Below are 27,869 nucleotides of genomic sequence, written 5' to 3' on the forward strand. Positions count from 1 at the left end.
TGCTGCTGCTGAATGGCGGCCAAAGTCTGACCGATAGCTTGGACTGCCTGAGTCTGCATCAGAAACATCTGCTCGATGGACATCGGGGGCGGGGGCGGCAGGTGCTGCTGCTGAGGCACCTCATCCTGTGGAGCGGCTCGCTCCTGTTGAGCACGCCTTCCTCCTCTGCGCGTGTTCTCTGACATCTGCAGAATGCAACCACACATCAGAACTGATCTGGCAAATCTTGCAGCATAAGGAAAAAGAATAGAATTCTTCAACAGCACTGAACAGATGAGCATCTTCACCGATCTCCAACACAGACCACACAGCTTCTCAGATAAAGAGGAAAGGAGAATAAAGGGTTTCCCAACTATATAACTAACTTTATTAACATAATAGGTAAACCAAAATGCAGGGGATACCCACACTCTGGTGACAATCATTACAAAGATCCAAACCAAACATAGTTCATCATGACAAACATAAATGCACAGGATATAGCAAACTACCCTGTCTAACTAAGACTAACTAAAACTGAGACTAACGCTAAGACTGAAGCTTCTATGCATATATATTTCGTATTAATTACAAGATCCAACTCTAACGATCTATGGTTCTAGAGTTATCTTGGTCTTGCAGTCGGGATTGCCATAAGACTGGGATCCACGCCGAGGTGAACGGTACAGATGCTGAGTCCCGAAGGGAGCGGGGGAACCATCCTCCAGGTGACGACGTTCCGCGCGCTCAGCCCGCAGCTGGGCGATCTCAGCACGAGCCCTACTCAGCTCGTCTAGTGCATGGTCCAGCTCCGTGTTTAGCACGGCGGCTAGGTTGACTGTGCTGCTCAACCTAGGATTGCCCTCACCGACAGGTGAGACAATCACGCCTCCTGTGCTGCCAGATGGACGGTGGGGGTAATACTTCAGGTCAAGACCGTCAGCTACCCCACCGAAAACCGAGCAGTAGTGCGAAAGCGCACGCCGTGCAGCATCTTGCATGGCTGCCTCAGCTGAGTCCCGTTCAGAGATAGAATAGTGCTCTGAGCAGGCCTCCGCACCCTGGAGACTGTTCTCCGGACGGCGCACCAAGCAAGTTGCCTCCCAGCGGTCCGGGTAGACCCCGCGACTATGCTGGTAGACCACACAGCGATACTCGATGGACCAAGTATGCCGGTCAAATGCCCGACGTAGCAGGGTGTCGAGCGCATCGTGGAAGTGACACCCGCGAGCAGCGTCGCGAGTGATGGAACGAGCAAACCATCCTTCCAGCTCATGGTTAGCAGAGAGGTCGGTGCCGTGGCTCAAGCTGTCGTCGCCACCTCCGTCGTCTGGGTCTCCTCCAGCAGCTACTCCAGAAGCTGGGACGCCCAGTGGTGGTGCAGGGGGCACCTCCAGGGGAAGCTTAGGGGAGCAGCTCCTCACAGACTCTATCTCCTGGTGGAGCGAGGAAGAAGAGCCCTGCTGCTCCTGTCGTCGACGCTCCTGCTCCTCATGCAGGCGGTGGTGCAGTCTCTCCAAGTGGCTGGACTGTCCGGCCACAGGACGGCGAAGCGGACGCTCGGCAAGGCGGGAGGGTAAGAAAGGGATGACGGACTTTCGTGCAGTGTGTCTAAGTCGAGCCATCTATAAAAGACATCGCAAGCAAAAGGGTGAGAACAGAATTAATATGACCAGCAAATAATGAATCATAAGTGAATGAAGGATTAGAATAAAACATGATTTTCAGCAAGGTATAATATATAGTAGAACATAGGTTTGGTCGGTATGACCAACTTTTGAAGGGATATCAAAGTCAAGGAAGGGACAGAGGTCTATAGTCCTTAGAACGACCATTCTACTCTAGGTTAGCGGTCCTACAGTCAGCACGGCTTTGATACCACTTATGTCACACCCGGTTTTAGAAGGCAAACCGAATGCAAACCATGTACGTGCCAGGATCAGTTATTCACGTACACAGCAGTTACATAATATGGACATCATCACACAGTGCTCAAAATAGTATTAAAAGGGAATAATAGTCGATTACATCGTACGTCTGAGACGTCCATATAGTTCTTACAATAAATCAAAGTGCGGAAAAGAAACGTAGATAACTGCGGCCTTCACAGGCAGCCGACTGGGGGTTGCCGCTAACCCACACCTAGAACTCGTCGTAGTCTTGGAACTCCTGGAAGTCTCCTTCCACAGCTTCATCTTCGCCTGAGCAGTGGTTGCAATGCTGACAACCTGGGGGGGGGGGGGGTTTGGTGTGTAGAGCAAGGGTGAGTACACATCAACATACTCAGCAAGTATCCTGTTTGGCTGTAGTGGACTAGCTTTATGTGGGGATAAGTCAAGCAGTTGCTTTTAGTTGGTCAGATTATTATTTACTAGTAGAAAAAGGCAAGTTTTAGCATTAACCCAAGTTATTAGCCCAATGTACCCTTTCCAAACGGAAAGAATACCACTTACCAGCACCATAGTCATAACCAAAACCATCGATTCTCACAACCACCTGTACCACAATGTCTCTGATCAAGTACCACTAATCACTGGAGCTCCCTTGGCCGCTCATAACCGTGAGCACGGCTGATATATCAGTTTTCAAACACTCTGCAGAGGTTGTGCACTTTACCCACAAGCCGTGATTCCCTCTTGCCTCGGGCCGATCAAACCCTTAAACACTACCAAGGTGAATAGGCAGGGTTTCACTACGTAGCCTTTACAAAGATTCCCCGGGGCTGTAGCCACCCGTTAGGTTTCCTAAATGCACCGCACTCCTCCCCAAGGGGCGAACCCAAACTTGGCAGAGCGAGCCGCATACACCGAGCCCCATTGACGGCACGACGGCTAAGTGAACTACACCCCGGATCCTCTAATTATTCAGCTAAGGGCACCCTATTCCACCCTCATGGTTGCACTGTTTTCCCGGGCGGTCATCCATAGAACAGGTCCTTACGGAGAGGCACTCGAGAAACCGCTCGAATCCCCTTAAAGGTCACAAGTACAACATCATAATAAGAGAAGGGAAAACAGCGTATCATAGATAATCTCATCATGTTCATTGATTAGAGTTTGAGCAATAGCATAAAGCTAAACAGTAATAATCCAACCCAAATAGGTAAGCAAGGACATGGATAACAAAAGCTAGTCAATCCTTAGGTATAAAGGTGTAAAGCGGGAGGTGAATTAAAGAATGAATAGGACAGAGATAGGTCAAAGGACACTTGCCTCCACCAAACGACTGCTGCTCAGGGGCTTCTCCTGCGAGTTCCTCGGGCTCTTCGACCGGATCGTTCTCTATGCGATTGCAAGCATACATACATTCATCCATTCAAATTGGGAAACAAACAGTACATCATACAAGGGAACAAATAAAGTGAATATGCATCAAGTATGACATTCGGTATCGCACTCATTATGGTTAGAAAGAAACGGGAAAAGGTCTCGCGGGAGGGGGGGGTTAAAGCTTATGCACTAATGATTAGTTACAATTGGCTCTAACAAAAGAATTCAGTTATATGCACTAATGGAAACCTAGTCGTTTTTAGTTGATCAGACTGGATAAACAATTGGTTGTATGAACCTACTAGCGTAACGAAATTCTAAATTAAGTTTCCTATTTCAATAATATGAACAATGATTAACCTACCTAAAATAAAATAAGTAACAGTAATGAAAGACAATATAATAATATAAAAAAAATAAAAATAAAAAAAGGGGGGGCGGTTGAACCGGCCAGGGGGCGGTTGAACCGGCCTGGGGCAGGGGCGGGGGCGGCCGAGCCGGCGGCGCGCAGGGGCGGCTGGGCAGGGGCGGGCGGTTGGGCCGGGGCCGGGGCGGCCGAGGCCGGGCGGCCACAGGGGACGGCCGAGCCGGGCGGGCACGGGGACGGCCGAGCCGGGCGGGCACGGGGCAGGGCGCACGGGGGCGGCCGAGCCGGCCATGGCGGCCGAGCTGGGCGGCGGGCGGCCGAGCGGCGAGGGGAAAGGGGGAGGGGAGATGGGGGAGGGAGGAGAGGGGGAGGGAGATCTCACCGGGGACGGGCGGCCGAGCGGCGAGGCGACCGAGCGGCGGGGCGGCGGCTAGGGCAGGGGGCGGCGGGTGGGGTGGGGAAGAGAGAAAATGAGAGGGAGGGAGAGGGAGAGGGGTTTTGGGAAAAATAAAGGGAGGGGGGGCGGCATGGGCCAACTGGGCCCAAAGGAGGCGCGCGGGGGGGGGGCGACTGGGCCGGCCAGGGGCGGTCCACGACGCGGGAGAGAGAAGAAAAAAAAGAGAGAGAGAAAGAAAAAGAAAAAGAAAAAAAAGGTTTTTCTCCCTTTCGAAATCCGATCTTTCTAAATGAATGCACTTACATCCCTAAGCAAATCAAAGTATGCATAGTTCGGCATGGTGCATCAAACAACATCAAGTAATTTTAGGGTTTTCTTTACACGGGAATTCCAAGCCGAACTCCGTTATAACTTTGGAAAAGATCAAGGTTTAGCGAGGGAATGAGAAAAAGAAAAGGGTAACGCCTGAATTTGGTGAAAGAAAAGAAGAAAAAATTCTACCCCCAAATTCAGGGCGTTACAGTCTTCGCCATAAGACAGTGGCAGGAAGTCTTACGACTCAATGCATCTGCCACCACATTGGCTTTGCCTGGGTGATAATGGATCTCCAGTTCATAGTCTTTGATGAGCTCAAGCCATCGTCTTTGTCTCATATTTAACTCTGACTGGGTGAAGATGTACTTCAAACTTTTATGATCTGTATATATGTGACAGATATTTCCCAGCAGATAGTGACGCCAAATCTTTAGGGCATGAACCACAGCAGCTAGCTCCAAATCATGAGTTGGATAGTGCTCCTCATGTCGGCGCAACTGCCTTGAAGCATACGCAATCACTCGGCCCTCTTGCATCAGTACACAGCCGAACCCACTGCCAGATGCATCACAATATACATCAAAAGGTTTAGTGATGTCCGGTTGAGCTAATACTGGAGCAGTGGTCAATAGTGTCTTTAGTTGCTCAAAGGCTTCATTGCACTTAGAAGACCAATTGAACTTAATGTCATTCTTCAACAAACTTGTGATTGGCTTCACAAGCTTAGAAAAATCTGGTATGAATCTGCGATAATACCCAGCTAGTCCAAGAAAACTCCGGACTTGATGAACAGTTGTTGGGGGTTTCCACTCCAGAATATCCTTGACCTTGCTAGGATCTACCGCAATTCCTTTAGCCGATAATACGTGCCCCAAAAATTGAATTTCTTCCAGCCAGAACGCGCACTTGCTGAACTTGGCATATAGCTGATGTTCCCTGAGGCGCGTCAATACAATCCGTAAATGCTGAGCATGGTCCTCTTCATTCTTAGAATATATCAAGATATCGTCAATGAAGACTACCACGAACTTGTCCAACTCGGGCATGAACACCGAGTTCATCAAATAAGTGAAATGGGCAGGAGCATTTGTGAGCCCGAAAGACATTACCAAGTATTCAAACAATCCATATCGCGTAGTAAACGCGGTCTTCGGTATATCCTCGGGCCGAATACGGATTTGATGATAGCCCGACCTGAGATCAATTTTGGAAAATACCCTCGCCCCAGTCAGTTGATCAAATAATATGTCGATCCTTGGAAGGGGGTACTTATTCTTGATGGTGACCTCATTTAGGGGTCGATAATCCATGCACATTCTCAAGGTTTGATCCTTCTTCTTAACAAAAATGGCGGGACAACCCCACGGGGACGAGCTTGGCCGGATGAATCCCTTATTCAATAGATCTTGTAATTGAATCTTCAGTTCCGCTAATTCATTAGGGGGCATGCGGTACGATCTTCGGGAGATGGGAGCCGTACCGGGCTTTAGCTCAATTACGAATTCTACATCTCTTTCAGGGGGCAGTCCAGGCAAATCTTCCGGAAATACATCTGGAAACTCACATACTACCGGAATGTTCTTGATCTCCGGTACAATGGCTTCATAGACTCTTCCAGAAGTTTTGGCTGGATTGGTTGCGGGGAGAGTCAAGAGAATCTCTTCTTGGTTATAGCTCAACCTGACGGTTCTGAGTTCAGTGTTGAGGATTGCCTTGTGTTGGGTTAACCAATTCATACCCAAAATTACATCTATATCCTGGCCCTTTAGAACAATCATGTTAGCAGGAAAGTTCCGTCCGGCCATTATTACTGGCACTCCATAGGCCACTTCTTTAGTATAAATGTGTCCCCCAGGTGAATGAATTTTAAATCCCTCCTTTGATTCATGGTATGCAATATGATATTGTTCCACAAACTTCTTGCTAATAAATGTATGTGAAGCACCAGAATCAAAAAGAATAATTGTTGGGTGACTGGCCACGGGAAACGTACCCATCATCACCGGCTCTCCTTCCGGTGTAGTAGCCACTTGAGTGTAATATACACGCCCCGTTTTCTTCGTATTCTTCCCCATAGCATTTCCTTTAGGCTGAGTTGATTTCCCAGATCCTTGCGGAGCATTAGATTGATTTTGCCTAGGATATGGGCAGTCTTTGATGAAGTGTCCCGACTTGCCGCAATTAAAGCACCCAGTTGAAGAACTAGGCAAGGCAGGGAATCGAGTGCCTGGGGCACCCGGCTGTTTTGGGGTAGTGGGAGTATTGTTGGGGCGGATAATAATAGGCTGTTTGAAGGGAAATGAAGGTGGACGAGAAAAAGTGCGATTTTGGTTTGAGGGTCGAATCACAAACCGTGGTTTCTTCGCCTGGCCCTGATTAGGCCTCTCACCACCGAATCCCTTATTCTTTCCAGAATTTGTGTATTTGGCTTCAACAGATAAGGCTGTGCTGATAGCCTTTCCATACGTGAGGTCTATGCATGTGGCCATTTTCCTTTGTAGCCGATCATTCAGTCCCCGCATAAAACAGTTCTTCTTCTTTAAATCCGTATTCACCTGATCAATGGCATACTGCGACAGGTGATTGAATTTGTTGAGATATTGGTTGACGGTATCTCCACCTTGTTGTAACTTCATAAACTCCTCTTGTTTCATATGTAGCACTCCTTCGGGGATGTAGTGTTCACGGAAGGCTGCTTTAAACTCATTCCAGGTGACTTGATGGTTGTCAGGTTGAATAGCCATAAAATTTCCCCACCAGGTACTGGCAGGACCACGGAGTTGTTGTGCGGCGAACAACGGCTTCTGTGTCTCTGAGCAACGAAGAAGACCAAACTTTTGCTCGATAACCCGAATCCACTCGTCAGCTTCTAGGGGATCTTCTGCCTTGACGAATAGGGGTGGACGAGTTTCCGAGAAATCCAGATAGGTGGTCTCACGGGGACCCTGCGGATAACCTCTTGCTGCTTGCTGCTGGAACTGCTGCTGACCCGCCATTTCCCTAAGGAAGCGGGTATTATCGGCGGTGGCATTCACCAAGGCGGCGATCGCCTCGGCTAACGTGGGAGGAACTGGAGGTGGGTTTGGGGTAGCATCCCATCCCCCAGAAGTTCCTGCTGCATCCTGTCCTCGAGTCCTGGTCGGCATCTGTGGCAAAAACATTTGAAGTAAACATAATGTGCCAGAGAAAACCTTCCATTTTACATTACTATAAAAAGTAATGATACAGACTCGATATTACATAACAGGATACAATACCCATTATACAAAAGTTCAACCTATTAACAGGATACAATACCCATTATACAACAGTACACCCTTCAATACCCTACCATACCCTACTCTACTTCTATTACACCCTTATTCCTGCTTGCCATCAGTCTTGGCGGCTTCATCGTCAGGTGTGGGAGTCCAGACATCAACCAACCTCAAAGAAGGAGGGGGCTCAAAAAGGTCTAACTCCCCACCCAGCGCACGTCCCGCAACGTGGGATGGTCCAGCTTCCGCCTCAGCAGGTGGTGCAGGCTCACTTGGGTGTAGTTGTGAGTATAGTATATGGACTTCCTCGTGCAACGTATTGCAGTAAACCTGCAGGTCATCAACAGTCGAGCTAAGTTCTTTAACTCGGGCCTGAGCCCTTGCTTCCTTAGCACACATTAGCAAACGAGACTGCACGGCCCAGTCAAGTGCTAAGTCTCGATCAGCGAGTTGATCCTGCAAGTGTCGGATGTCCCTTCTCAGTTCGTTGATTCTATCTCCGTCAGCGACCCAAGCATCAGTCCTATGTTGCAGTGCTGCCTGAAGTCGACTCACACGAGCTTCAAGGTCTCCGATGGGGTCGTTACTTCCACTGCTGCTGCTTTCATGTCGGGGAGCCAATTGATGCCGAGACACCCCAATTGGTCCCGTAGACTTGCGTGCCGTTAGCCTGGTACGTGGCGGCATCTTTTCTAAGGGGGAAAATGTTATTAGAATAGTGCTTAGCATGATGCATGTATAATTACAGAATCAACCTTAGTCGATTCAACCTTCTATATGTTGCACTCTTCCTATCTGGTCTTTAAGATAGACTTCTTCAAAATACTTAGGTAAGAAGAGAAAAGAATTTTTAGGTAAGACTTTCGAAACTCCTTTTGAAGATGCTTCATAACATCTGCCAAGAAGGGCTACGCTCCGATACCAGCTGTGACGGAACCTCCCAAGTAATTAGGCCCACCTACAGCTGTCCTTGTCTAACAGACATCAGACACCCTGTAGATGTTCCTAAGTCACTTGACAAGTTCGGTATCTTTCCTTACCTTACCAGGAACGTTTCACCCATCTTGTAGACATTACAGAACATCGGAGATAAAGAAAATGCGGAAGCGAATTACATAATCTTACATTGATTTCAAAAGTAAGCTTGAGTTATGTTATTACAGACCAGACTAAACGTGAGTGCAGAGTAGTAGTATTATACAAACCAGGGAGGCACAAACTCCTCCCGAGAAGTTATAACAAAGATCCTAAGTGGAGGACCGAGTCCTCCCGCACTTCAGTCTTGTTTTTCTTCTTTCAGAACCACCTTGGCACAGAAGCAGCAAAAGTCTGCTACTTCCTCACCTAAAAACAACGAAGGGATAAACCCTGAGTATGGAATTACTCAGCAAGTCTTACCCGACTAAGAAAAGACTCTCAAGGGTATGCTGGTTATATGGGAGTCAAGGTAAGGCTTTTCAATATTCAAAGACTCTGTTTTGCAGAAATGCTTACTAAAGTGGATCCTTAAAAATCCAGTTTTAATTTGTCAAGTTAAGTAAAATTACCTGCACTAGAGTTCTTTCTACCCTAGTTCAATCACTGGTCCTGCACTAGCCAATTTCTTAACAAGAGCCCATCGTCTTTAGTGGAATGCTACGTGTAGGGTAGTGACCAAGTCTTCATGACCGCGAAGGTACGGCGATTCGAATCGATTATACTCAGCTGAGGATCTCCAATCACACGACATATGTAGCACTTAACCCTTGCATATGTCAACCCGCCACCGGGGTTCTTAAGACCGGATCAGGTTCACGCAGACCGAGAGCACAGATACACCACCGTCCAGCCTCTTGCCACGGAGGGTACACGCTACTCTCGCCACCGCTCCACGCCCATCTCGTGTTGTCTTATTCCGGCCTTAGTCTGCCCGAGGCAAGGCTTACCCATGACGAGGCATGTGACCAGTTAAAGGGTCCTCGATCAACAAGCCTACATCGAGACGGTCCTTAATCGACTCAGACGGAGACACTACACCGAGACTCTCTTCTCGTGCAAGTCACCCGCCCGGTCTCAGCTTAATCATTTCAAACCCAAAGTTGGTACCTGGCAGAGGTACATCTTTTCCGATGTTGAACCTATCAAGGCCTTTGATAGATCCATCATCAAGTTTTATTTTCGAAAAACATCCCACCCACTTTTGCCACATCATATTTTGTAAAAACAAAACCTTTTGTTTTTCTAAAGCAAAGCTAAGCATCAAAAAGCTTTTGTAAAACAGGTGATCAAGGAAGGTAATCAAATTCAAGGAAGGTAATGCAGGAATGGTTTTATCAAGCAACTCCTATCACCTAATGCAGCAATCAAGTGAGAAAGATTTTGAAATAGCAAGGGAGGTGGCAAATGCACCGGGGCTTGCCTTCGTTTACAGGTGATTCAGGCTCGGATCCACAAATGTCGAAGTAGAAACTATTCCCGGCCTGAGTGTCCAAAGGTGGTTGTACTTGCTCTTCAGTGACTTCTATCTCTTCTTCACGTTCTAATCATAACCATTCACAAGTATAAGAATGGATGCCATGGGATGCTCATGAGGATGCAAAGATAACATAAACTTATTATTTATGTCTTGAATACAACTTGCCTTCACGGAGTTCCGGGAACTTAGGGTTTCCGGAGTCGGTAAAGGAGTTCATAGGGCAGGGGGGTGTTTTGGGGTTTGGTGATCAAACAAGGTCCAAATCAATACAAACTTTACCCAAGGCTTCTAAATATTGTATAACACTCATATAAAAATTTTGGGCATTTTAGGACTTATCAATTATTTTCTAAAAATCCATAATCAACATTTTTAACCATTTTAAATACCCTAAAATTTCTTACTTTCACTAAAAACCACCAACTTATTTTTATTAAATACTATGGAAAATGACAAACCTAGGAAAATTAGTTTCACAATTTTATCATTTTTCTATAATTTTCTACAGATTTCTAAAGTTCCACTGAAAAAGAAAAGGAAAAACTCTAAACAGTACTGGGCCAATTCAAGTCCAGGCGGCCCAAGCCCGAGTGGATTCGTGCGCGCGCCCGTGCCCGCGAGGGAGATTTTGCGCAGAGGCCCTCGGCGTTTTGACTAAACCAGAACAGGGTCGTTCACTATTGCGCAGAGTCACTGACACCTACAAAAAGGCCCCTGCGTTTCTATCAATTTGCAACCGGAAGTCCCCGACGGCGCTCGCGCACCGCCGCGCTCCGGCGAGCATCTACATCGGCCGATTGGGGCTATGGCTGGGTTCTCCGAGCGGCGGACATGAAATTGGGGTCAGCCTGACCATTTCCCCTAACTTAATTGCACTATTGGTGAACTATGGAGCTCCGGCCACGGTGGCCGTAAGCATAGCGGCGAAATGATCATGTTCCCGGCGACCAGAGAGCCCTTAGTTCAATTCAATGGCTCGTCAAGCATCAAGAGGAAGCAAGGACGTTGAAACAAGGGAACCGAGGGTGAGATTGGACCTGAAACGGGCTGACCACGGCGAGCTTGATTCACGGCGGCGGAAAATAGATTTGGGGGAAATCCAAAATTCGCGAGTTCTAGCGAAGGACGGCTAGCGATTAGTGGTGGCTGAATGCGTGAGGATGTGGTGAAGCTCACGGCGGGGTCAATTTATAGAGCCCCGAGGCGGTGGCGCTTTAATTTAAGCGGCTAGCGGAGGTGGCCGGAGATAAGGAAGAAGACGTCGCGGTGAAATCGTGGCTAATGGCGTGGCAAGCTCCCCGTCGACGATGGGATGGCCTAGAGGAGTCACGACGGCACGGTGTAAAGACAGAGCCACGCGGCGGACGCCGGTGATGGCTCAACGGCGGTGAAATCCTTATCCCCGAGCAGAGAGCAAGGGGAGGAAAGCACTACAGCTGGCCGGAGTGGCTTACAGCTCACCGGCGGCAAGGGTTCATACCGGCTGTGCATATCCGATGACCACCGAGCACGAATCACGACGAGCCGCGATCAACGGCGACGGCTACCGGCGATGAGCACGGGGGAGATCTTCTTCAGTTAATCAGGCACTGTACCATGGCTAGGACCAATCTGATGGACTGACAGCCAGAATTGAGGGTCGATTTTCTTCCAAATTTCTGTGGCAACACAAACCAAACTCTGCAGCAAAGTTATAGATCTACTAACCAGCTACAAGTTTGTCATAGATACCATGGGCAGATTCATGCTGGATCATAGAGGAATCTTTGCTCAAAGTCTCTGTGGTTACACTGTTTCTCTAAAAATTCAGACTCAGTGACCTGACAGTCCAACTTTGGCTGAGTTTTTCTCCAAATTTCTCATAAGACCATGGCTTGAATCCTTAAACAAAGTTGTTCTCCTATAATTGGGCTTCAACTTTGATGTGGTGACCTAGGGCAAAAACCCTATACTTTGTAAGTTACAAAGCCCCAAAGTTGAGTCAATTCTCTGAATTTCAGACTTAGAATTGCCCTCAAATGAGGTCCATTTTGCATTTAAGTCCAAAACTTAGGGTTTGGCTTGTAAATTCACATATTTGTGAACCAAATGACTTTATATGTCAAAACATAGTAGTTTTTACACTTTAGTCCAAAGGTTCATCATTTTTGCACATAAGCCCCTAGGGTTTGGTTTTAGGGTGTTCCAGGGTTCCAATTAGGTTTTCTGGTATCTCAGGGGTATAAAAGTGATTCAAGTTTATTCTTAGGGTCATTTTATGACTTTTACCCTAAAGTATTTAGGTTTTCTTAACTTGAGTTAAGTTTTACCCCCTTTAACCACTATTTAGGGTTAAGTCCATTAACCAGGGTTCCATTTGCAAAAACATTAAAACAATACAACTTGTTTGAAATTTTTGCCTAGTGAATGCACTCTAGGTGTGTCACACATATGCAATGCCAATGCTTATGATGTCATGCTCAAGTTTTAGTTATAGTAACACCAGGGGTGTTACAAATACAAAGCTAGAAAAATCTAATGTGGCTAGTTCATATGTAGAGCATGTTGTTATCTGCAATAGATGCAAAGAATTTAATATTGATGCTTGCAATGAACATGCTTCTACCATTCTTAAGTTAAACAATGATGTTACAAGTCTTAATCCTCAACTTAAGACTTGCAAGGATAATTATGAGAAACTAAAATTTGCTAGGGATGCCTACACCATTGGTAGACACCCCTCTATTAAGGATGGACTTGGTTTCCAAAAGAAGACCAAGAACTTAACAAGCCAAAGGACTTCTAGTCTCAACAAAGGGAAATGGAAGACTCCTATGACTAGTAGCTCTCAAAAGAACCATGCATATCTTTATGATAAGAAAGTTACTAATGTTGCTCATCATGATAGGTGTCATAATCATGTTGTTTTCATGCCTATCTTTATGATAAGAAAGTTACTAATGTTGCTCATCATGATAGGTGTCATAATCATGTTGTTTTCCTGTATGTCATGATGTTGTATTTAGTTCTCATGCCATGTTTGCATCTATCTCTTCATATGCTCATGGTAGGAATAGACCTAGGCACCATCATATTGCTTCTCAAGCGCCTAGGAAGACATTAACTGGACCAACTACACTTTATCAAACAAGTAATGCTTCATTTGTATTGTTATGCAAAAATGATAAAGTAGTTGCTAGAAGGTTGGGACCTAAGTGCAGGAGAGACAAAACTTGCATCTAGGTTCCAAAGTCTGTTGTGACTAACCTTGTAGGACCCAAAAAGAGTTGGGTACCTAAACCCAAGCTTAATTACCTTGCAGGGTTATGCATCTAGGGGCTCAAGCTGGATCATTGATAGCGGATGCACAAACCACATGACAGGGGAGAAGAAAATGTTCACCTCCTACGTCAAAAACAGGGATTCCCAAGACACTATCATCTTTGTAGATGGGAACCAAGGCAAGGTTAAGGGCTTAGGAAAAATAGCCATCACATCGGAGCATTCGATTTCTAATGTGTTTCTAGTATAATTGCTCGGATACAATTTATTGACTGTAAGCCAATTATGTCATATGGGTTATAATTGCTTATTTACGAATATTGATGTATCTGTCTTTAGAAGAAGTGATGGTTCATTAGCTTTTAAGGGTGTATTAGACGGCAAGCTCTACTTAGTTGATTTCTCAAAAGAGAATGCCGATCTAGATGCATGCTTAATCGCTAAGACTAATATGGGCTGGCTCTGGCACCGTCGTCTAGCACATGTTGGGATGAAGAACCTTAATAAACTTCTAAAGGGAGAACATGTGTTAGGACTAACCGATGTATGTTTTGAGAAAGACATACCTTGTGCAGCGTGCCAAGCAGGGAAGCAGGTGGGAAGTACTCATCAAAGCAAGAACGTGATGAAAACATCAAGACCACTGGAACTCCTACATATGGATCTCTTCGGGCCTGTTGCTTATCTCAGCATCGGGGGAAGTAAGTATGGTCTTGTCATTGTTGATGATTTTCCCGCTTCACTTGTGTGTTCTTTGTGCAGGACAAATCAGAATCCCAAGGAACTCTAAAGCACTTCTTAAGGAGAGCTCAAAATGAATTCGAGCTAAAGGTGAAAAAGATAAGGAGCAATAATGGATCTGAGTTCAAGAACCTGTAAGTCGAAGAATATCTTGAGGAGGAAGGCATCAAGCATGAGTTCTCCGCTCCCTACACACCACAACAAAATGGTGTGGTAGAGAGGAAGAACAGGACGCTAATTGATATGGCAAGGACAATGCTTGGTGAATACAAGACGCCTGAGCGGTTTTGGTCGGAAGCTGTGAATACAGCCTGCCATGCCATAAACCGGCTCTATCTGCATCGCCTCCTCAAAAAGACATCATACAAACTGCTAACCGGTAACAAACCAAATGTTTCCTATTTTGTGTATTTGGGAGCAAATGCTACATCTTGGTAAAGAAAGGTAGGCATTCAAAGTTTGCTCCCAAAGCTGTAGAAGGGTTCTTACTAGGTTATGACTCAAATACAAAGGCGTATAGGGTCTTCAACAGATCATCAGGATTAGTTGAAGTCTCTAGCGACGTTGTATTTGATGAAACTAATGGCTCTCCTAGAGAGCAAGTTGATCTTGATGATATAGAAGAGGATGAGGTTCCGACAACCGCAATGCAAACAATGGCGATAGGCAATGTGTGACCACAGGAACCACAAGAGCAAGATCAACCTTCTTCTTCTACATTGGTGCATCCCCCAACCCAAGATGAGGAACATGTACCTCAAGATGAAGGGCAGGATCAAGGGGGCACATGAAGAACAAGATAACGAAGAAGAAGTGTCACAAGTTCCTCCAACTCAAGTACCATCATCGATTCAAAGAAATCATCGAGTAGATCATATTCTGGGTGATATCAGCAAGGGAGTAACTACTCGCTCACGTTTAGCTAATTTTTGTGAGCATTACTCGTTTGTTTCTTCTATTGAGCCTTTTAGGTTAGAAGAAGCCTTGCAGGATCTGGACTAGGTGTTGGCCATGCAGGAAGAGCTCAACAACTTCAAGAGAAATGAAGTTTGGAGCCTGGTGCCACGTCCGAAGCAAAGTGTTGTAGGAACCAAGTGGGTGTTCCGCAACAAGCAAGATGAACATGGTGTGGTGACAAGAAACAAGGCTCGACTTGTGGCAAAAGGTTATGCCCAAGTCACAGGTTTGGATTTTGAGGAGACTTTTGCTCCTGTAGCTAGGCTAGAATCAATTCTAATATTATTAGCCTATGCTGCTCACCACTCTTTTAAGCTATTCCAAATGGATGTGAAGAGCGCCTTCCTTAATGGAGCAATCAAGTAGGAAGTGTATGTTGAACAACCCCCTAGCTTTGAGGATGACAGGTATCCCGACCACGTCTACAAGCTCTCTAAGGTGCTATATGGACTTAAGCATGCCCCAAGAGCATGGTATGAATGCCTTAGAGATTTCCTCATTTCTAATGCTTTCAAGGTTGGGAAAGCTGATCCTACTCTATTTACTAAGACTTGTAATGGTGATCTTTTTGTATGCCAAATATATGTTGATGACATTATATTTGGTTCTACTAATGAAAAGTCTTGTGAGGAGTTTAGTAGGGTAATGATGCAGAAATTTGAAATGTCAATGATGGGCGAGTCGAATTACTTCCTTGGATTTGAAGTGAAGCAACTCAAGGAAGGAACCTTCATATCCCAAATGAAGTACACTCAAGATCTGCTCAAGAGGTTTGGGATGAAGGATGCAAAGCCCGCGAAGATACCAATGGGAATGGATGGACATCTAGACCTCAATAAAGGAGGTAAGTCCGTTGATCAAAAGGCATAACGATCTATGATAGGATCTTTACTTTATCTATGCGCTAGTAGACCGGATATTGTGCTGAGTGTATGCTTATGTGCTAGATTTCAATCCAACCCCAAGGAGCATCACCTTGTGGCCGTTAAGCGAATTCTTAGATATTTGGTTTCTATGCCTTGCTTCGGGATCTGGTATCCAAAGAGGTCTACCTTTGACTTAATCGGATACTCAGATTCTGACTATGCCGGGAGCAAGGTTGATAGGAAGAGTACATCAGGGACTTGTCAGTTTCTGGGAAGATCCCTGGTGTCCTAGAGCTCTAAGAAACAAACTTTCGTTGCCCTATCCACCGCTGAGGCCAACTATGTTGTCGCAGGACAATGTTGCGCGCAACTGCTTTAGATGATGCAAACCCTCAGGGACTTTGGCTACAATCTAAGCAAAGTCCCACTCCTATGTGATAATGAGAGTGCAATCCGCTCGACGGATAATCCTGTTGAACACAGCCGCACTAAGCAAATAGACATCCGACATCACTTTTTGAGAGACCACCAGCAAAGGGGAGATATCGATAGTTATCATATTAGCACCGAGAACCAGCTAGCCAATATCTTCACCAAGCCTTTAGATGAGAAAAGGTTTTGCAGGTTCCGTAGTGAGCTAAATGTCTTAGATTCGTGCAACTTGGATTGATCTATAGCATACATGTGTTATATGCCTTTGATCATATCACTTTAAGCATTAATGTCTTTAATTGCTTATTTTTGGTGCTCAAGTTGTATGAGTCATCCCCGGACCTCACAAGTCCCTATGCAAATGATGCACATGTTTAGGGGGAGGATATGCTACAACTTGACTCCCTTAAGACTAACTTGTTTGTTGAGTACTCTTGATATAGTCTCAAAGGTGCATTGAAAGGGAAAAGTGAACTTGGACAAAGAAAGGGCTTCCACTGCATTCCGGTATCAATGTATCTTGTCCCAAGTTTGTACTTGTGTTCTCATTGCCTTTTACTCTTATTTGACATTTTGGTGAGGCAATGGGGTTAAAGGGCCAAAACTTCTCCTGTTTTGGTGCTTCATGCCAAAGGGAGAGAAATTAAGGCCAAAGCAAATGGATCAGCCAACCACTTGTGAATTTCAAAAACTGTAGAGTTAGAATCTTTGTGTTTTTCTTTATGTTTGATCAAAACCCTCTTATTGCAAAAAATGTTCACTTATGGGGGAGAATTTTCGTTATGGAAAAAGGGGGAGTTTGTGGCATTTGATCAAATTTACTCCTGAAAGATCTCTTGATTTGCCAAAACAAGTGTTCTTGATATAGAGATAGGAAAAAGAATTTGTTTTGTGAAAATAAACCAAGTGGTGGCAAAAGTGATCCAAATATGCCAAATCCTATGTGAGATAAATTGGTCTTCAATTTGCACTCTTTAGCTTCTCTTTGAAAATGATGTTGCACTTTGAGTTGCTTTTAATGTGTTGGCATAAATCACCAAAAAGGGGGAGATTGAAAGGGAAATGTGCCTTGGGCAATTTCTATAAATGTTTTGGTGATTAGATGCCCAACACATATTGTTTTAAGGTGATGTGTACTAAGTGTTAAAGAGATGAAAATCAAGAATCAAGGTATGACTCTAGCCTTAGTGAATTGTTTTTGGTACTAACATATTCCTCTAAGTGCTAGGAACCTTGTCAAATCAAATGAGATTGAATTGGAGAAGTTTGGCTAAGTACAGCCAAACTTGCATCAACCTTCGGTGCACCGGATAGTGTCCGGTGCCCAGGCTGGCTCAACGATGAACTCGCTGCTCTCGGGAATTGCAGAGGGTGCTGCGGCTAAAATTCACCGGACTGTCCAATGCGCACCAGACTGTCAGGTGAGCCAACAGCGCCCGCGCCAACAGTCGGCATCACGATCAACGGGTGACACGTGGCTAGAGCCAACGGTCACTAGGCCACACCGGACTGTCCGGTGTGCCAAGTGGACTGAGGGTTCAACGGTCGGCTTCGCCAATGAAGGAAAGAAATCGTGCACTGTTCATGTACGGTGGTGTACCAGACTGTCCGGTGCGTCAACCGACAGAAGGCAAAAATTTCCTACCAAATGGAGATCCAATGACTCCTAGCTGCCTTGGGGCTATAAAAGGGACCCCTAGGCACATGGAGCAGTACACCAAGCCTCCATTGAACATCTGAGAGCACCTAGAGGGGGGGTGAATAGGTGATCCTGTGAAACTTGAAACTTAAGCCACAAAAACTTGGTTAAGTGTTAGCACAATAATTGCCAAGTGGCTAGAGAGGAGTCTCAACAAAACACAATAACCACAAGAGATCAATCACAGAGATGGCACAGTGGTTTATCCCGTGGTTCGGCCAAGACCAACGCTTGCCTACTCCACGTTGTGGCGTCCCAATGGACGAGGGTTGCAATCAACCCCTCTCAAGCGGTCCAAGGACCCACTTGAATACCACGGTGTTTTGCTTTGCTTTTCTTAATCTCGTTCGCGAGGAATCTCCACAACTTGGAGTCTCTCGCCCTTACACTTGAAGTTCACAAAGAAGCACGGAGTAAGGGAGGGATTAGCAACTCACACAAGACACAAAGATCACAGCAAATATGCACACACAAGACCCAGACTTAAGCTCAAAAGACTAGCACACTAGAACGGAGCTTAAATCACTAGAATGTTGAACAAGTGCGCAAGAATGGAGTGTGAGTGATCAAGAGTGCTCAAGGAATGCTTGGTGTACTCCTTCATGCGCAGGGGTCCCTTTTATAGCCCCAAGGCAGCTAGGAGCCGTTGAGAGCAATTCGGGAAGGCAATTCTTGCCTTCTGTCGCCTGGCGCACCGGACAGTCCGGTGCACCACCGGACACTGTCCGGTGCGGATCTCCTTCCTTATTTGGCGAAGCCGACCGTTGGCGCCTGGGAGCCGTTGGCGCACCGGACAGTCCGGTGCCCCCTCCCGACCGTTGGCTCGGCCACGTGTCTCGCGCGGATCGCGCGGCCGACCGTTGGCCCGACCGACCGTTGGCTCACCGGACACTGTCCGGTGCACACCGGACAGTCCGATGAATTATAGCCGTACGCCGTTAATTTCTTCCCGAGAGCAGCAAGTTCGCCTGAGCCAGTCTAGCGCACCGGACACTGTCCGGTGCACCACCGGACAGTCCGGTGCACCCAGACAGAGCTGGCTTTGGCTGAAACAAAGCTATCTCTTCTCCAATTCAATCTTTCCTGTTTCCAGCACTTAGACACAATACATTAGTCCATAAAACAATGCACTAAGTCTAGAAACATACCTTTTGACTTGATTTGCACTTTGTCCACCACTTTGCATAGATTAACACAAAAACACTTGTATTGGCACTCAATCACCAAAATACTTAGAAATGGCCCCAAGGGCACATTTCCCTTTCAACATCCTAAGACGCCTAGACTCCGCAAGCACGCATCCGGAACATTGTGATTGATATTTGAGCACTTGTGGAGTTGTGAACTTGTTGCGTTGTGTTTGTGTGCTCGTCTCTTAAATTGTGTGCGTGTCGTTGCTGCAACTCTAGCTTTTGCGTGTGTTTCTTTCCCTCCCTTACTCGTGTGGTTTTCTTTGAGATCAATATTGTAAGGGCGAGAGACTCCAACTTGTGGTGATTCCTCACAAAGGGAACATCTATTATAAGGAAGAAAATCGTGGTATTCAAGTGGACCATTGGATCGCTTGAAAGGGGTTGAGTGCAACCCTCGTCCATTGGGACGCCACAATGTGGAAGTAGGCAAGTGTTCTACTTGGACCAACCACGGATAAAATTGTTGTGTCATCTGTTGTTATTCTTGTGTGATTCTCTCTGCTTCTACTCACTTGATAATTGCTCTAAGTTTGATACTCACATTGTGAAGCACAATTAAGTGAAGAAGTCATCTCTTTCTCTCTAGACATAGCACCTTGGTTTTGATTCCACTAACATTTTATAAACCAAGTTTGTGCCATTTAGTGTTGATTTTTACAGGATCACCTATTCACCCCCTCTAGGTGCTCTCAATGCGGGACAGTGAATTGTAAAGTAAATAGGACATAATGGGTCATAGGACACTTTCCTTCACCAGGTTGTTGCTCAAGGAAGTCTCCTGCAACACACTCGGAAACCTCGGACTGCTCGTTGTCTACACAAAACAATCATTCATTCAACACACATGGGAAATAACAAAGAAACAGTACACCAATCATATGAAACAGAGTAAACATAGGTTCAATGGAAAAGTACAAACACACAAGTGAACTCTAGGTTCTAGGGTAGGTTGATATACCTAGTGGTCTGTTGTTCTCCAACTACTGCTTATCTCAGTAGATCAACTACCTAACTATGTCTATTTTATTAAATTACTTATTTAGATAAAGTTATTCCATGGATGGGATTACATTAACTGAGATTAAAATATACAAGATTAAGCATTTGCACATTTATTCGAGTTTCACTTTTATCTTACCTTTAATGAACATTCTATCACTTTAAATTAACCTAGAGTCTAGCCACAAAATTAAGACATGCAAACAGTGGATGAATATAATTTAAATAGGTAGAGAATAACATTATGAACATTTTGCAATTTGAACCACCTAATTTGGAGTTCATATGCAAAAGATACAAAATTTCCAAGTTTTAGAATCCAAAAACACTAAATTAAACCCATTTATGTGATTAAAATAAAGACCAGGGGCTTCCTTACAAGAAACCAGGGGCTCGACTGAAAGAAAACTGGACTGCGGGATCTAATTCCAGGGTACCGAGGGTTTCATTTACAAAACAGCCAACCGAAGGGGTATCGGGCTCCCTCGGCTGTTAGATCTCGGACCGACGACCAAGATTAGATCGACGGGCGAGCACGCGTGCACGCGCGACTGACTGGTGGGCTGTGGCCAGGCCCGATGGTAGGGGTGCGGGTGAGGGACAAATCCGAGCGGTCGGATCCCAAGCGGACGGTTAGGATTAGGTTTGATCTATTTAAATCCGGGCCATCCGATCTAAGATGAACACTGGGGATTGAACGACCAGCCTGAGCAGGGGCTCCCTGGTTGCCAGCGGCAGCGCCACCCGTGTTCGTGGCGGAGCTTCGCCGGAGACGAGGGCGCGGGCACGCGCGGGGACCTCGGGGCACAGGGAAGGGCTCAAGGAGGTTCGAGGGAGTGTGGCGAACGCGACCATGGGCACAGCAACGGCACAGGGGCACTGGAGGGTGGCGGTTCACGACGAGGCGGCTCGACGGCGGCACAACTCTACTCCGGTGAGCAATCGCGCATAACCGAGGGAAGACAAGAGGAAAATAGAGGCGGGGTAGGTTGGTTACCTCGAGGGGAGTCTCCGGGACCCTTGAACGGTAGTAGAGGCACGACGGGGTCTCGTGTCGACGGCGGTGGAGCTGCTGCTACGCGGAGGAAAGGCCAATGATCGTGGACAGTGAGGAATAGAGGGGGAGGGGGTGAACCGAGGGGTGTCCCAGGTTGTTGGCGTCGAGGCGAAGCTCACCGAGGCAATGGACACGACGAGGGCTCGACAGCGACCGCGGAACAGGCACGAGACCACGGCGGTGGACGACAGCGATGTCCTCTCTAGCGCGCGCGGTGTGGGGTGAGTGCGGGAGCTCTGTACGAGGTCCGAGTGAGGGAGGGGGAGAGGGAGTGGGGTGCAGGCCGCTAGAAATGGCCGGGGTGGGGCGGGCGCGGCCTCGCGTGCGTCGTGGGCGCGGAGTCCACAACGTGCACGCAGGTCATGCACGCGGACGGTTGGGGGGGGGGGACGGGATTGACAGGCAAGGCCCACGGGCCAGCGGGAGAGGGCGCACGAGTGAGCGGGCAGCGCCGACAAGCGGGACCGGGCTGGCAGAGGGAGATGGGACAAAGGGTGCTCGCATGGGCGAGAGGAATGGCGTCGACAGGTAGGCCCCACCGCGTAGAGAGAGAGAGAGCAGCCGGGCCAACTGGGCTGAAAAGGTCGAGGGAGAGGGTGTCTTGGGCTGATTTCTGGTTTTTCTTTTGTTCTGAATTTTCTATTTCTTTTCTTTTATTTTCTCTATTGAATTCAAATAAAATAAACCATAAATTCAAATTTGAATATTTCAAACATGTGCATCAACCAAAAATAAAATTTTAGCTCAACATAATGCACCAATTCATGTCTCCCCTAGGTTTTAATATTCTAAAGAAATAATACACCTCTCGAATAAACACCCAAAATTCTATTAAAAAGAAGAGAAAGAAAATCTATAGAGGTGAGAAAAGGAGTAACACCTGAATTTGGTAGATATTAAAGAACAAATTTTATACCCCAAATTCAGAGTGTTACATGCTCGGTTGGTTCTCAAGAGCTCTCTTGAATCTTGGTGGAAGACACGTAACCATAAGCACAAAGCTAGGTCTTTCGATGATGCTGCAGATAGGGATGGTAATGGGTCGGGTTCGGGTTAGGTGGAGCAAAAACCCACTCGCGATCGCACCCGTGAAGTCTAACTAAACTCGTCCCCGATCGCACCCACGGGTACAATTTTAAGCCCGCACCTGAACCCGTCGGGTTTCGGGTCACTCGCGGGTTTTTACCTAGTGTCACTTTTAAATAACAATTAGCTATAAACAATTAAGTATCAACAATAATTAAGTTATATCTACATATTTTAAGCCTTCACATATTGAGTAGCAACAAAACGTTTCATGAATCAGTAGCCATGTTACTTATTCAAAACAATTACCGTTGTATCTTAATTATTTTTGCACAAAAATAAAGAATAAACCAACATTTCGGGCGAGATGCGGATCACCGCCGGTTGAAATAGAAACCCGCACCCACACCCGCGAAACTTCGGATCGGATACGAGTTGCACCTGCAGATCAAAATCTTCACCGAATAGGTCACGTACCTATCGAATTTCGGGTTTGCTGATTAAACTGCCATGCCGCCAATTTATTATCTTTTCTACCCAGCGTGTACTAGAAAAGGATGAAAAAAGAAGGAAAAAAAAGAAAAGAAAGAAAAACTCCAACGAAGCCTTCTGGGTCTGAACGTCCACGTCCAATTGTGTCCTACTCCTTCGGTCCGTCCCCATTTCTTCCTTTCCTAGGCCTCGACTCCTCCCGACGTGATCGCTCCAGAGAAAATTTCGCGGGTTTAGACAAACAGCGATTGGGATCGAGATCGGGGCAACATGAGCAAGGTGTTCGAGGGCTACGAGCGCCAGTACTGCGAGGCGTCCGCCTCCCTCACCCGCAAATGCACCGCCGCCGCCGCCCTACAGGGAGGTAATCCTCCACCCCTCCCAAATCTCTTCGTTTTCTAGAAGCAACCTCAATCTCGGTAGGCTCTCCCTCCGAATCGTCTCTTGGTAAAATATTTGGTCGCGCAGAGAAGCTGAAGCAGAAGGCGGCGGAGATCCAATCCGGCATCGATGGCGCTGAGGCACTGGTATCCCCTCGCTCCTCTTTTTTGTTTTTGTTTTATTAAACATAGGCAAATAGTGGCTGTGCTCTTGTTACTAAGTAGCCGCGAAGGATGCACGACCCTCACAAAACTGTTTTGGAATTATATTCAGGTGTAGGGAGAAAAAAAGAAACAAGGAACGATCCTTCTTTAGAGCTGTATTTTTTATAGATCACGGAAAATTTTGAACCCTAAGGATTACATAATTGTTTAAACTTAGGGACGTTTCCTTCTTATAGGATCAGGCTAAGCAGTTATCAAATTCAAATGGAAGTTTTATTGTGCGGCGGAAGACATCTATTGTATATTGGTAATGTTGTTTTTGTTTTCAGATAAGGAAGATGGATCTTGAAGCAAGAAACCTGCAACCAAGCATTAGAGCTGATCTCCTAGTAAAGATCAGGGAGTACAAGTCAGATCTTAATAACCTTAAGGGAGCGCTGAAGAGGGTTACTAGTATTAATGCACAACAGGGGGCGAGGGAGGAGTTGTTGGAGTCAGGAATGGCAGATACATTGGGGGTATGTTACCTTTTCTGAATTCATGAACCATTCTCATCTGGATTGAACCATGCTCTTTTTGGTTTGTTAACAAGGTTGTGCAAGGCATGTCTATATTTGAACCATCATTTTCTCTTGGTTATTTGGCAGAAATGACACAAAACATACCTGTTTGGTTGGTGTTAATTTGGCTCAAGTTCTTTAATGTTAGCCCTATGATCTGGATACAAGTGTCTATGACTCCTTTCAGTACTGCAGTTAGTGAAGGCAATTGAACCTTCCAAATTACAGATGTGGAGCTAATTGGGACAAAAGCAATGCCTTGTATGAGTAGCTAACGTCAGGATGTGCTCTTTGGTTGTTTCATGGACTTGTAGTGAATGAATTCACAATTCATGTTAAACGCACTCTGAATGGCAAAGCACTTATTTTCCCATGTTCGTCGAAAATATCAATCATTTTTTGTTGAAGCAGCTCTATACCAATCTAGAAAATTCTAAAGGCTACCCCTGCAGCATGGATAAGCCGAAGCTATCAATAATGTCTGCAAGGTGGTAGTAATGTGTCCTGCAAATTGTGGCATATGCTGTCCAGAATCCATATGGCTAAGCTCTAGCTATATCAAACTGGCAATATTCATATTCTGATGAAGCATGAGGCGCTAGTTCTTTTGCACGCACATATTTCTGATTTATCATCAATCTTAGATTTGTTTATTTGTTAGTTTCATGTGTCTATCCTTCAACCTTGCAAGTAAAAAGTTGACAGTCTCCATGAGAGTCTAATGTTGTTTTTTTATGATCACACAGGTTTCTGCTGATCAAAGGTCAAGATTGCTCAGGGCAACCGAGAGACAGAACCAAACAACTGATAGGCTCAGAGATAGCCATAGAACTATGCTGGAGACTGAAGAACTTGGTGTCTCTATCCTGCATGACCTGAGTCAACAGCGCCAGTCTCTCTTGCATGCTCATGATGTAGTAAGTATTTTTTTACCAAATTCTACCAGTTTGAACTAACTGTTTTGGTTTTTGTGTGCCATTTAGTTTTATTTTAAATTAAATTATCTTAAACCTCCAGTACTATGCAATTTGTTGAAAGGAAATCACTTACAAGTCACAAGTTTCTCTCTACTTACTGTGTGTCAGATTAGATGAAATGTAGCTTTCCATAGTCTACTGTTAAAAAAATGTCATGCATACAGGTTTTTATGTGGATAATTATGTCTATTATGCCTTTTGATGTCAGCAAACACTAAAGGAGATAGTGTAGACCCTGACCTACTTTTCTTCAATAGTTTTTCCTGGGTAACTGTAGTATCTACATTGGCTGAGTTTTAATAACTCTTCACTGTTTTTTTTGTCATGCATAGATTCACTTTTACTTTCATATAGTTCCCCCTTTTCATTTTTATGTTACTTGTGACTGTTGTAATTGGCAAGCATTGCATATGTTCATTAAGTGCACATATTTTCACATGCCTAACGACATACATACAACTGTGGGGGCACACGCCTGAAACACTGAGCCCACTATCAATCTGGAGAGATTTAGAGTAATTGATTGCTGACTGGGCCGGACTTGCATTATTGAATAGATAATAGATAGATGTATATCAATATAAACTTATTATTAATTGAACCAGACGTCACCAAGTTTGTGTGGTTATCAGATCGTCTAATGCATCAACTTTGATTAGAAAAACACAGTATAGCTTTGTTCTTCAATACCAACTCGTATCCATAGTTTAAGTTCAAACAAATATGAGCGATAGTTGATGCCAAAGTCCATGCTGTCATGCACCGGTCAAATATAATAACTGGTATCCACAATTACCAACATGCGGTTGTTGTTTGTTTTGTTCAGATCTCCTGTTTCCTATTTAACCCCTGTTTTGTAATCTTTATTTGGATCTGCAGTTGGACGAGGTGGATAACAACGTCGGCAAGAGCAGGAGGACCATTGGAGGCATGATGAGGAGAATGGATAGAAACAAGTGGATCATCGGTCTCATCATAGCAGTTCTTGTCTTGGCTATCCTCGTGATTCTGTATTTCAAGTTCGTGCACTAGTGGATTGCGTTGCGTACGTTGCATGGACGGTACGTAGTTTTCTACTGCGACCAGAACGAAGAGGAAGGCAGCTGTGAATTTGCTTCTATCTACATTTTGCGATTTCCTGTATTTATTTTCAGTTTTCTATTTCTTTTTAAATCATATTTCTGGGGGTGTGCTCGTACGGTACCGGATGTGTTGTGTGAGGAAACAAGTTCAGGCCATGACGCAGAGTTTTGTATATCTGATTGGTTTCTATTTAAAAGAAAAACTGAACGGATAATCAATAACTAAGCATATTTGGGAATTTTGCTGCAGCTTTTGTTTTTGTTGATTGGGTCTGTAAGACGGCCTGCGTGCCTTTAGGCTGTATTGAGGCTGCTCCAGTTATTATCTTCGGTTTTCTAGCTAGGAGAGACTAGCTTTTTAGTTTTTAAGAAATTAGAAATCCAGTTTTTATAAACCGGGGCATAAACTATGGGGCATAGACTATTATTTTTGGAACTAACTCAGTTTTAATAAACTAGTTTTTTTTAAAAAACTGAGGCCTTCCAAACATGCTCTTGTATCCACTATTGTGCTTGGATATGTAAAATCATATCGAAAGAGCTGCAAAATCATGGAGATCGAAGCACCTCACTTGATCAGCTTTAATTTTGGTAGATCCGACTATACATGTAGGCCAGCCCAGCACGGACACGCCTGGGCACAGCACGACTAAGTCGTGCCCAGACATGGCACGACGGTTAAATGGGCTATACCGGGCTAGCACGTGGGCCAAGTTTTCTGTCCAGGCATGGCACATCCACTGATATGGACCGGCTGGGCCCCGGTCAGCCCATGGACCGGCTGGGGGCCTCGATCAGCCCATTAGCCCTATGCTGGGCTCGGGCCTAGTAACCAAATACACTGAATACATCACATTTAACAGAATACATCACATTTAACAGTAAAACCAACATAGAATAAGGCAAATAGGCTATAAAATAGTCTTTAAATGTTTTGAAGCCTTAGTGCAATGCTTCCTTATTAAAAACCTTTCTAGGTAAAAACTTACACCTCGAGAGAAAACCCTAGTAAGAAAAAGAGTACAACAAACTCTTTAAATTATTTATAAGTTCATAGTTCAGTCTACAGTCCATATGACCATATTATTTAATTGGGTTGGTATACACTTATACTTAATAATTGCTAATAAAATTTTGACCGGCTTATTAAAACAAATGCTCAGTCTTAACCATTTTCCTTGATAAGTTTTACACTGCACATGAGCCCTCACCGTAAGTGAGCTTATGCACATTATTACCCACACTTGCTGAGCGATGAATGTCTGTGAGCTCACTCTTACTATAATCACACCAAGTCAAGAATATGTATCACAAGATGAGAAGCATGACAGATGATGCGATTAGTTCGGAGAGGTCTAGGCTATCGTCTCCTAGTCAACTATGGTTGCAGATGATCGTTGTCATCATATGATGTATTTATTTAGCTATTTTGTATAAAATTCTATTATGTAAAAAATGTGATATTGATTTTTGTACCATGATCCATCATATGTTTGAGACTTGTTCCTAGCACGCATTTGAGACGCACCTTAATTTTCTCTTAAATCTGGATGTGATAGAAGTGGTATCGGAGGAATGTTGACTATAGGACGTAACCTAGATAGACCCGAGAAACCTTTAGCTACTTACCTTTTCTACTCTATTTCTTTCTAAAACTTTCCTTAATCTTTTGTCATCTATTGCTGCTTTACTCTGATTACTCTTACCTTTTCTTTTCTAAAGACAAAAGGGGATTTCACATCTTAGAATCGTACACATAAAGTGATACTTGTCTGATGAATGCTTGTTCTTATGATACTTATCTGATTAGGAATAGGACACCTAATCCTTGGGGAAAAACTATTTTGTAGGCATCTATACTCTTGAATGCTTGTTCTTATGATACTTGTCTGATTTGGTTCTTTGATTGAGTGTGATGAGTTGTGGAGTAATGTCCGCAATTA

General features: G+C 45.1%; 1 protein-coding gene across 2 annotated transcripts; it reads left to right on the plus strand.

The window, feature by feature from the left end:
* The first annotated feature begins 22,834 nt into the window (after positions 1-22,834).
* Positions 22,835-26,175, plus strand: LOC100191695 (uncharacterized). 2 transcript variants are annotated; one of them, XM_008656031.2, is made up of 5 exons: positions 22,835-23,126; positions 23,231-23,289; positions 23,637-23,825; positions 24,614-24,784; positions 25,724-26,175. In XM_008656031.2, the coding sequence occupies exons 1-5, from the start codon at positions 23,033-23,035 to the stop codon at positions 25,874-25,876; spliced, it is 666 nt and encodes a 221-aa protein (XP_008654253.1). In that variant the 5' UTR covers positions 22,835-23,032; the 3' UTR covers positions 25,877-26,175. The 2 variants fall into 2 exon arrangements, with proteins under 2 accessions (XP_008654253.1, NP_001130596.1); NM_001137124.1 differs by having other exon boundaries at positions 22,925-23,289; positions 25,724-25,967.
* The last annotated feature ends 1,694 nt before the right edge of the window (positions 26,176-27,869 follow it).

Source organism: Zea mays, chromosome 8 (genome assembly GCF_902167145.1).
Source record: "Zea mays cultivar B73 chromosome 8, Zm-B73-REFERENCE-NAM-5.0, whole genome shotgun sequence".
Taxonomy (NCBI): domain Eukaryota; kingdom Viridiplantae; phylum Streptophyta; class Magnoliopsida; order Poales; family Poaceae; genus Zea; species Zea mays.